Source organism: Pogoniulus pusillus, chromosome 37, assembly GCF_015220805.1.
Source record: "Pogoniulus pusillus isolate bPogPus1 chromosome 37, bPogPus1.pri, whole genome shotgun sequence".
Lineage (NCBI taxonomy): Eukaryota > Metazoa > Chordata > Aves > Piciformes > Lybiidae > Pogoniulus > Pogoniulus pusillus.
Window position 1 is genome coordinate 250,643 of NC_087300.1, and position 11,212 is coordinate 261,854.

Consider the following 11,212-nt stretch of genomic DNA (forward strand, 5'->3'; position numbering starts at 1 on the left):
GTTGCATCGTGGAAGCTGGTGCCTGTCACACATCCAGATGCATTGGTGGCACAGGGAGATGCCAGCCTGTGGCATCAATAATACTCCTGGTGGAGAGCCATGGCTGGAAAACCTGTATAGGTCCTACCAAAGAAGGATTAGATGGTGGGGGTGAAGGATGTTTCTAACTCCTCCCTTGGCTGAACCAGAAGCTTTTCTACACCACCTTTGTGGACAGCCGTTACCTTGCCAAGGGCACATTGATGATGTGTGGGGGTGTATCTCCTCTGTGTCCAAACTGCAAGAGGTAGGGGCACGACCTGCCAGCCCAAGCTCCCAGAACCTGCCCAAGGCAGACAAGTGACAGGGCACAGTCTTGTGTTTCTGAGCTGAAAATCAGAAGTTGCCGTCTCCTTGTAGGGTGAAAGATGTAGGGGTTGAGCTGCCAAGCTCAGGCATGCTGCTGGCAGAGGGACATGGTTCCCAGCTGTGTGGCGGCTTTACTGCTGTCAAGGTTTTTGTTCTGCCTCAAAGCCCTCGTGAGGTGAGAGGTAAAGTTCTAGAGACTCCTGGAAAATTTTTGGGTGTCCTCCCCAGGCTGAGTTGTAGTTTGGAGGTCTGTGTCCAGCCTCACCTGTTGCAGAGGGCATGGTGCTGGGTGTGCCCATCTGTCAGCCTTCAAAGGAGGCTTCTTTGCACCCAAGTCCATCTCTGCACCTGAACATCCCCAGCCCTGGGCGTGAGGTTGCCTCATGATGGAGTGGAGAACGATGGAGAGGAGAATAGTGGAGAAGAAGGAACAGATGGAGAGGAGAGAATGGACAGAGAGCAACCAGGTGCTGGAGAGGGACAAACCACAGCGGCTCGCTGACCTCCCCTTCCTTCGCCAGCGAACCCGATGCGGCCCAGGGACGAGTGCAGGGTGGCCAATGGCTGCGCTGGGGACATTGGGTGGAGTGGTGTGAACTAACCGGGGGGGGGCACATCTACTCACGCTGAGTTTCTCTGAGGTTGTTGCTCCCCGAAGCAGTGCTGACACCTGCCCGTGGTGGGGGATTGCTGCCAGATGGCTTCTGGCCGGAGGACCCCAAAACATTTTGTTTCTCACCGCAGCAGAGCTGGGCTTGGGTTCATTCTTTAATTAATAAATAATTAATAAGGCCCAACGGCAGTGCCCGCACCAACCACGCCCACAAGAGGTGGTCCCATTCGGGCCACGCCCGCGTGATTTGCATATTGCCTACCCCTGCTGCCCCTTCAAGGCCCCTCCCGGGGCGGTGTCGCCAGCTGAGGCGGGAGGGGGAGGGGGCATGGCCTTGACGGCAGCAGCAGCCAATCAGCGCGCGGCATTTTCCGCGGGAAATCCGAATTTCGCGGGAGGGCGGTTGGGGCTTGGGGGAAAAAAGAAAAAAAACCCAAAAACTAAACCACCGAAGCGAAAAGAAAGCACCGAGCGGGGGTCGGGCGGGCGCGGGGAGGCCCCGACCCCGCCAGGGGTCATCCTGGGGGCTAGGAGCGCCTCCATTTTCCCCCGCCCGGGTTTTGGTGGTGCAGCAGCCACGCCTCTTCTCTGCAGTTTGCTGTTTGCATGGGGGGGGGTGCGGTGGTCCGGAGAGCGGCCGGTGTCAGAGTCCGGCAGGCTCCCCCCAGCCCCTTTCCCTGATCCCCGAAAATGCCACAGCTGAGATTGTGACACTGCCCTTCCTCTCCTGCTGTAAAATCGCGGGGTGCGTCTATCCTCCCGCCCCCCGGCTACTCGGAAAGGACTTTGCAATGCTGCGGCTCCCCAACGGAGTGTCCCCCGCCCCCGGGAGAGGGGGCACCGCCCTCCCGCACCCCCCTCCTCCCCATCACCCGAAGAAGGTCGTGTCGGTGATGGGCTCCGTGGAGCTGGGGGCTTCCAGCCTCGGTAGCCTCCCTTTATCCGCTGGCTGCTTCACCCAGACCTGTGCACAGGCGGCTGTCAGCGTCCCCCCTCCCAGGGGTGGGGGTCTTTATGCCACCCCTCAGGGAGCCCAGCTCCGGATTCTCCGCTCGGCCTCGGCGGGACGACTGCCGGTAAGGTGTCTGCACTCCCTTCCCGATTCGGGAATCGTTTCGGTCGGGCCTGGGGGGGAGCGGGGGTGGGTGACCCCAGGAGGCACAGCACACCCTCGCACACCTCCCAGACTGTGCAGCTCCTCTTGGGGTGCGGAACCCCCGGCACGACCCCTCGGGGTGGGCGGGTGGCAGCCGAGACGCCCTGCGCTGGCTCAGCTTGCTCAACTTCTCCCGGCCCTGCCTTCCGCCGCTCGCCGCCTTTCGACCTCTTCCTTGTGCCCTCGGGTCACGGCTCAGTGTCAGCCACAGTGTGACAGCAGGAGTGGGGCAGGGATTGTCCCGCAGGACTGGGTACTGCTGAGGCCGCACCTTGAGTCCTGGATTCAGTTTTGGGCTCCTCACTCCAGGAAAGACATTGAGGGGCAAAGAAGCCAGGGAAGTGTCTGCAGAGTAGGGCTGGAGAGGAGCAACTGAGGGAGCTAGGGGGGGTTCAAGCCTGGGGAAGAAGAGGCTGAGGGAGACCTCACTGCTCTGTGCAGCTCCCTGAGAGGAGCTGGAGCCAGGTGGGGGTTTTGGGCTCTGTTCCCAGGGAACAAGGGACAGGAGGAAACGGCCTGAAGTGGCACCAAGGGAGGATTAGGTTGGGGATGAGGAGTAATTTCTGTCCCTTGAAGGTTGTCAGACCCTGGAGGGGTTTCAGAGCCGTGGAGGTGTGGTGCTGAGGGCCGTGGTTTGGTGGTGCCCTGGCAGTGCTGGTTCATGCTTGGCTGGACTCGGTGTTCAAAGCTCCTTTCCCGACCAGAACGGTTCTGGGACTCTATGCAACCTCTTTCATGTGAAGGAAGTGAGGGCTTGGGCGCTGCTGCGTGTTTGGGGGGCACCCAACCTGCCCACTATCTCTCTCTGCTTTGGAGCTAGGACCCCCGAGGTCACCCAGAAAGGTGGGGGTACGGGGGGCTGGGATGGCTCAACAGCACTGCCCCAGCTGAGTTCCTGCCTGCGGTCACAGTGGGGTTTGCAATGTGGCTTTTTTGGGGTGTGTGAATCTGAGTCAATCCTCATCCTCCATGGGACACCACAGGGTTTTGAAGCAGGGACCCTGATGGGAGTTACCATGGGGGTGGAGTTTCTGCCCCTGCCTTTGCTTCTGTCACCCAGCCTGGGGTCAGGGCTTGCAAAGCTCAGCACCCACTGCTCCTAAACAGGAACCTGAGCCCCAGGTTGGGTGCTGGACCCATGCCCATCACTGGGGTGCATGGGCAGCTCTGCTCAGCTCAGCTCTCCTCCAGGACACCCCCCAGCGAGCCCCTGGCTGCTCAGGCCTGCTGGCAGCTGGCATTTAATTCCTGCCCACCCCAGCCTGGGCATGTGTCCAGCCCTTACTGTGAGCCTCTGTTCTGCCCTAGATCCTGGGAGGGATCCCAGACCCTGCTAACTTCCATTCCAACTTTTTCAAGTGTTGCTCTATTTATTTATTCCCCTCCCTTTCCCCAGTCCCTGATGCTTGGTGCCAGCTGGGGGTATTGCCATGTCTGGAGGAGAGGGGTCTCTTTGCTCCCTGCTTCATGCTGTGTCTGTGGCACTGGCTGGGGCTGTTGCAAGCCCTGTCCCTGGGGACTCCGGGACCACCTGTCTCCTCCTTGGTCTGTCTTCAACCCATGTGAGGTGCTGCAGCCTCTGCTGCTAGGGCCTGCTCTTTAAGGAGTTTTGCTGCCCCCTCCCTGCGTGGCATCCCAGAAATTCACAGTCCCATTTCCATGTGTCACTGTGGAGCTGGTTTTGGGTTAACAGCCTCTTTGGCATCACCATCATCACCCATGGCAGGAGCTGCTCAGGATGCTCTTGCCCTGAATGAGGTGTGGGGAGGCTCATGTTACCCTTGGGGCTGTGATGCTTGGGGCTGACAGGGTTTTGGCTGATGGCCTCTGTGTCATCATCATGGCCATCATTGTCACTTGCTCCAGGAGATGCTCAGGGTGCTGCTGCCCGTGACTGCCCCCTGAATGGGATTTGGGGAGGGGCTCATATGATACTTGGGGACAAGAAGTCCTCCGACTGTTCTCCGAACAGAATCTTGGAGGGGCTTGTGTGACACCTGGGGACATAAAGTGCTCCTGTGTCCCCCTTGGTAGCTTGGTGGCGTTGCTCTGTCTCCATCCCGTTCCCTGATGCCGTGATCCAGTTCCCAGCCGCAGTAGGGCGCTGGTCCAGCAGCAGCTGCTGTTCCCCACCCCCGGTTTCTGGGCACAGCCTTTGTGTGCAGATCCGGGGCGATCAGGTGAGGAGCATTTCCCAGCAGGGCAGCGGTGACCGCTCCCAGCTGCTTTATGGGTCTGCGCCTTGTACCTGCTCTGGGATCCCCTGGCCCACTGGAGGCAGCAGTGGAGCCGCGTGGGCCCAGGCAGCCTCAGGAGTCCCTTCAGCCTCTCACCTGAGGGCTCTGCAGCAGCTAAATTTTTTTCCCCGCGAGAAATGAATCTTTTGGAGCAAGTATTAGTCTTACCAATCCCACCCTCGGTAGACCCCCTACAGAGTCCCCAGAGGGCTACCAGCCTGCTGCTGGCCCTGCGAGGTCTCTGCAGGGTGTTGGGATGCCTACAGGGCTCAGGGCTGCAGAGAGCTCAGTGGGCTCGGGGCAGTCCCTGCCCGCTCCGTGCCAAGAGGAGGTGTCCAGAGTCCGCTGTAGTTTCGGTTCGAGCTGGCAGGGCTGAGCCGCCTGTGCAAAGAGCACCCAGGGTGGCAGCCCCTGTGGGTGCTGGGCTGGAGCCCATCCCTAGGGTGGGGAGCTGCTTGGCAGCACCCCAGGTTCTGCTGGGGTGACTCAGGGTGATCCTATGCCCCCTTGATCCCATCAGGGTTTGTTCTGCAAGGGCAGGAGGAGGGGATCTGAGGGGTGGTGGAGGTCCTTTCACCCTTGGAGGGGCTTTTTCCAGCTTCCAGTTCCTCTGACCTGGAGAATGTCTCCAGCCAGGCCTTCCACCTCCAACAGTGCTGGGAGTGCTTGGAAGTGGGGGGCACAGCCTTCCTCCCCACTGCAGGGTGGTCTCTCCATCCTGGGGCCAGACCTGGGGTCAGCCTTCCTCCTCTGCCCGTGGTGGGCAGAAAGCCCCATGACTGCACTCCCTCCTGTCCCCCACTCTATTCCCTACTAGCCCTCAGTCATCCCAAAGGCTAGGGGGCCTGATCCAGCATCCCTTTGGTGTAAGCAGTGTCCCCAGTTGCAGGGCATGATCCCAGGATGCCCTGTGGCCCCCCAGCCAGCTCTGGGTGCCTGTTCCTGGGCTCTGCTTTCTCATACCCAGGGGCAGGCAGTGGGGCTGTGGCACAGGGTGGGGGGAAGGGGGGGACTCAGGCAAGCCCAGAAAGGCAATGCTGGAAGGAGAAACCTGCCATGCCCACCCCGGAGAAAAGGGGTGCTCTGATGCTGGTGCTGGGCACAGGATGTAGCTGCTTGGGCTGCTTCAGGCAGAGCTGGCAGGGGGCCCAGCCTGCACCCTTGCCTTACCCCCTCCTCAGCTGGCTTCTGCCCTTGCCCAGGACATGGTCAAGTCTCCTGTCCCACCCCCAGCAGCACACTGGTGTGTAACTTCTGTGTCCCCCACCCTGGAAAGTAGTGGCTGGTGTGTGGAGTTGGGCAGGTCTTGAGGTTTGGTCCCTGACCCCCTCCCTCCTCTGCTCTGGTTCATCCCAGCCCCCCCCCAGCCCTGGCAGGGCACTGGGAGCCCCTCGCTGTGCCCGGCTCAGCTGTTGTATGCTTAATCCTGCCTGGCTGGGGAGTGGGCAGCAGCTGGGACACAGCAGAGACCCCCTTGCCCATTGTCCTTCTGCTGTGTCCCAGCACTGCCTGAGCCTGCCAAGGTATACTCCTCAACCCCAAACTGCACGTGGGGGAGCAGAGGGTCCCCTTCTATCCCCTCCTGCACCTGCAGAGGAGGGAGACCACCTTAGTGAATATGGTCCTGGGGGCTCAGGGTTGGCTGGAGACACCACGTTGCTTCTGTGCCTCAGTTTCCCCATTGCTTGGGCAGACGGGGTGCAGTCAACGCCCTCCCCCCCCCCTAAATCTGCCATGAGAACGCACAGGTGGGCACGGCTGTGGATGTCTGGAGAAACAAGGGTTTGGGTGCCAGCAGAATGGGGAGCTCAGGCTGATGCTTCCCCTCCATATCCCAAGTGGTGCTGGTGAATGTGTGGGGTCTGATCCGGGGCAGGTGGTTCCCATGGGCCTCGGCGGGAGCCGTTCAGGGTGCCGGCAGCTCGGGGGCAGATCCGGGGGCGCGGGGGCCAAGGATGGGGGAGCGTTCGTTGGGGAAAACCTGCTCGGGGAGGGAGGGAACAGATTCCCACAGGAGCTTGAGATCATCCTGGCTCCCTGGGGGGGGAGGAAAACAGCTCCCGGCACCGCTCCCCTCGGGTGGGAACAAAGCCGAGGTGCCCAACCCTTCCCTTCCCAAAAAAAAAGTGGGGGGTGTGCCCAGCCCTTCCCCAAAACGTGGGGTGCGCCCCGCGGAGCTGCCGTCTGAGCCGGCGCGGGGACCTGGGCATCATGAGGGACGTGCTGAGGGGGGGCTGCGTGAGACAGCCTGGCCTGGGAGCAGGTACTGGGGAAGCTGGGGGCTGCTTTTGGCTGCTGAGCCTAATTGTCCCCCCGAAGTCTTCCTGCTCGGGTGTTGGGGGGATCCTGGGGCTTGTGGGTGTGTATGGTTCTGTGACGCTCCCCAGGTTCCCCTCTGACCCGGCTCTGCCGCACCCCTTTCGCTGGCTTTCTTCTCCCTGATAGTGCTGGGGGGGGTCACTTGAGGGTGATTTCAAGGAGCTGCTTGCCCTGGTAAGGGGCAGCTTATGGAAGAAGGTGTCCCTGCACCCAGAACCCCTCCACCTCATCCCCCCACCCTGCCTCTCCCCAGTTTCCCTCCAGCTGGGTGCAGGTGTCTGGGCCACCCCCGGGTCTCTGGGGAGGGCTGAGCCTTGCTGGTCCCAGGTGTGCTAGTGGCAGCTGGGTGCCCTTGGCTGCCTACAACCACGGTGGGGGCTGTTGGGTGAAACCCTGCACCCCAGAGAGCCATCTGGCAGGGTGGGATCCAGCCTTGGAGCTGCCACGGTTCCCAGTGCTCAGCCCCACATAGCTGTGCCCGGAGCTGGGGGTGAGAGGAGAGCTCAGTGGGTGCCTCACAGATGCTGAGTGGGGCTGGGGTGCAGGAAGAAGCAGATAGGAAGCCATGGCGGGTGCTTGCTGGGACCCCCATCTCCTCACCCAGCTCTCTCAGTGGGTGCTGCAGGAGCCCATCCCAGAAGAGGTTTTGCAACTGGCACCTCTCTTGCAAGATCCTCCCCCAGGCTGTGGCACCCGGGGCTCAGCTGAAGGCCCTGGGGGTGGTCAGGGGTCCCTAGCTGGCCGTGATGTGAGGTTTTCTCTCCTGCTGCAGGCCAAGAGGAAGCTGGACCTGGAGGCCCCTGAGTTCCGCACGCCCAAGGGGAAGGGCAGGACGCTGGTGCAGGTCCCCAGCCCCAGGAGTAAGTGGTGCTGGGCGAGACTGGGAGGGGGGACAGACCCCGTTTCCCCTCTCAGAGCTGCTTCAGTGTCCCCTCTGACCACACCCAGAGGGACCTGAGCTGGCACCGTGAGAGCAGTACTCAGCCCTTCCTTGCCCAGGACCCAATTCATCTCCCTGGGCTGACAGAGACCCCCGGCGGGTCTTTCTGCCAGGTTAGGGTTATACAGGGTTCGATGTCCCGGCATGTCCAGCACCGTGTCACCTCCATCCCCTGTCCCAACTTAGGGAGAGGATGGGAGGGTCTCTTCTCCAGCACCACATCACCTCCATCCCACGTCCCATGCCAAGGAGAGGACAGGGGGTCTCGTGGTCAGTGCTGTCACCTCCACCCCATGTCCCATACCAGGGAGGGGATAGAGCAGTGTCCTGTGCCCAGCATTGTGTCACCTCCACCCCACGCTAAGGAGGGGGTGGCTGGGGGCCCTTTCCTTGCAGCCCCCAGGTCCCCCGGGGAGAGAACTCGCTACGACACGTCCCTGGGGCTGCTCACCAAGAAGTTCCTGCGCCTGCTGAGTGACTCCCCCGACGGTGTGGTGGACCTAAACCGTGCGGCCGAGGAGCTGGAGGTGCAGAAGCGACGCATCTATGACATCACCAACGTGCTGGAGGGCATCCAGCTGATCCGCAAGAAGTCCAAGAACCACATCCAGTGGATGTGAGCTGGGGCTGGGACATGGCACCCGGGGACAGGCCGGGGACAGCTGCCTCAGGGAGCTGCAGGTTGGGCTGTCACTCAGCTGTCGTCTGCTCTGGCAGGGGGACAGGCATGTTCGAGGATGCATCAGTGGCGGCCAAGCAGCAGGCACTGCAGGGAGGAGCGGTGCTGGCACAGCTGGCCAGGGGTGAAAGGAGTCTGGACCAGCTCCTGCAGGACACCACCCGGCAGCTCCGGCAGCTGTTTGACGAGGAAGCCAACCAGAGATATCCTTGCTGGGCAGATGTAGACTGCAGGGGGAGGACAAGGTCCTGGGGACAGGGAATATGGCCCTTGGGGTACCCCTTCTGAGCCCCCCTTCCTCAGGTTGGGGGGGGATGTTCAGCGGCCAGTGCTGGGGGGATTGAGCCATCACCCTTGCAGCCCCTCCTTTTCCTATACCATGGCCGTGACCCACGCTGGCATATGTCACCTACCAGGACCTCTGTGCCATCGACCACATTCCAGGAGCAGAACACTGATCGCTGTGAAGGCTCCTCCAGAGACACAGCTGGAGGTGCCCGATTTTAGCCAGGTGAGTATGAGGCTGGCACAGGGGCCAGGAGCCTCTGCCCTCCTTGCAGCAGGGTCGGGATGTGGCGGACCTGCTGAATCTGCACCATCCTTGGGTTCATCTGGAGCCTCCAGGGGTGCAGCCCAGTGTGGCCCTGGGTAGTATGCAGTTGTTCCACAGGACTGTTTGACCCTGGCTGGTCTTTCTGGGGTTGCAAAGCCCTACTTGGACCCCACATTGGATTTGGACAGTGGGATGAGATATGGGTGCCCTCCTGGTGCCCCTGCTGAGCCTTGTTTTCCCCACCCAGGACAACTTCCAGCTCTACCTGAAGAGCACCAATGGCCCCATCGAGGTATACCTCTGCCCAGAGGAGATCGCAGAGGAGAGCCCCACCAAGGATCACGGTGGCCCCTCCACTGCCACCCCACTACAGGACCATGCCTTGCCCCATTCCCCACCAAATAGCCTTGGTGCAGCCCCAGAAACACTCCACAGCACCCCCCCGAGTTGGGGGGCCCCAGGAACCCCCTCCTCTCCCTCCTCTCTGCCTCTCACCATCCTGGGGGTGCCCACCTCGCTGCTGGTGATGGAAGCTGAGTTCCTGGGCTCACCCCAGGAAACTCCTGCAGCAGACAGAGGACCAGCTGCTCTGCACCCCCCTGCACCTGGACTCAGGCCCCTTTGTCAACCTTCTCGCCCCCCCTGGAGCAGGATGACTACCTCTGGGGGCTGGAGGGTGAAGGCATCAGTGACCTCTTTGAGGCATATGATCTTGGGGACCTACTGAATGCCTGAGCCCCCCACCAGTGCCATTGTCCCCTCCAGTCACTCATGTCCTGAGCACGTGGGGGCTCAGCAGGGCGGCCGGAGAGTGTGAGGTGGACTGGGGAGTGTTGGGTTTTCTGGGAGGGGGTGGTGGGCTTGTGTTGGCCACCCTGGGTGGCTTCTCCTTGCTCTCCTGCATTGGCTGTCACCTGAGGGCTGAGTTTGTCACCTTGCTGGGCTCTGGCAGTGTCCCATGGAGGTGTAAACATGTGGGAAGGATCCATTCAAGTCCAGTCCCTGCACTGGCCATAAAACCGAGGGTTGTTCCTCACCATAACCACCCATCTCTCCCACGCTGTGGCTTCTGGGTGGACTGGGGGTGCCTTTGGGTGCATGCAGTGGGTTAGGGGCACCCTTGGGTGGCAGAGAAATTCCTGCCCAGTGTGGGATATTTTGGGGGTGTGTCATGTTTTGGGAGCACTCCAGTTGCTCCCTGTTTGGATTTGGTTCTTTGGGTCACATTGGGTGGTTGTGAGTGGTGTTTGCCCTCGATGTTGATGTCACCTTTGGGTGATGAATTTGAAGCTCATGTGTGGACACTGCACTTGTAGCCTCCAAAGTCCATGGCTCCAGCAAGTCCCTGGTCAGGATGTGGAGCCATGTTTCCTGAGACGGAGCTGTGACACCTCTTCCCCAGTCCCTGCTAGCTCCTTCCAGCCACTTGAAGCTACTGGTGCTGGAGGTACCAACACTGGAGTGTACTGGAGTGTGGAGGGATGGGAAGAGAGGGGCAGGGGAAGTGGTGTGGGATGAGCCCCTGGACATGGAGGGCGTTGAATTTGCCGAGTTGTGCCATTGCTCAATATGTGATTAATGCACTCTATTTATAGGAGACTGCCCCCTCAGCATGGCGCTGAGGTGGGGAGTTTGGGGTTGAGACGAGTCTATTTAAGTTGTCCTGCCTCGAGGTGGTTCTCCTGGGGGGTGGCCTGGGCCAGAGTGGGGTTTGCTGTTCGTTGAGGTTTTTTTTTGTTTTGGCATGGTGAAACTTGTGGTATTTGATGTTTTCTGCCTGGAGAGGGTGGAATTGAATAAAAGTTTGGAGTTTTGAGGGGCCGTCTTTTTCTGAGCAGTGAAATACGGGGGTGAGCTGGGAGGAGGGAGGGGTCAGGCTGGTTTGGCTCCTGTTTTCAGCTTAAAAAAAAATGGCTTGGGGCCTTTTAACTGTGCTGGAGGAGCTGGTCGGGGGGCATTTGGGATGAAGCCATGTACCGAGTGGTGGAATTTAGGTTGGACATTAGGAAGAAGCTCTTTACTCTGAGGGTGGTACAACACTGGAAAAGTCTGCCCAGGGAGGCTGTGGATGCTTCACGCCTGGGAAGTGTTTAAGACCAGGCTTGAATGAGGCCCTGAGCAACCAGGGCTGGTGAGAGGTGTTCCTATCCATGGCAGGGGGTTGGAATTGGATGATCTTCAAGGTCTCTTCCAACTCAAACCATGATTCTATGATTCACCCAAGCTTTTGCCCCTTAGGGCCAGGGGATGGGTACATGAGGAACTGGGACACCGTCCCCTGGTGATGGCAACAGTGCTAGTGCCATGGTGATGCCCAATGGTACCCGATGGCTGGTGCGGTACTTAGTGATGTCTGATGGTACCTGG

General features: G+C 60.4%; 1 protein-coding gene across 1 annotated transcript; it reads left to right on the top strand.

Annotated features, from left to right (window-relative positions):
* The first annotated feature begins 1,345 nt into the window (after window positions 1–1,345).
* LOC135190760 (transcription factor E2F2-like) lies at window positions 1,346–10,661 on the top strand. The gene is given in 9 exon segments (XM_064172481.1): window positions 1,346–2,037; window positions 7,446–7,533; window positions 8,010–8,229; window positions 8,331–8,495; window positions 8,687–8,732; window positions 8,735–8,803; window positions 9,093–9,404; window positions 9,406–9,471; window positions 9,473–10,661. Coding segments are annotated over 9 exon segments (1,359 nt in total). The 5' UTR covers window positions 1,346–1,752; the 3' UTR covers window positions 9,581–10,661.
* The last annotated feature ends 551 nt before the right edge of the window (window positions 10,662–11,212 follow it).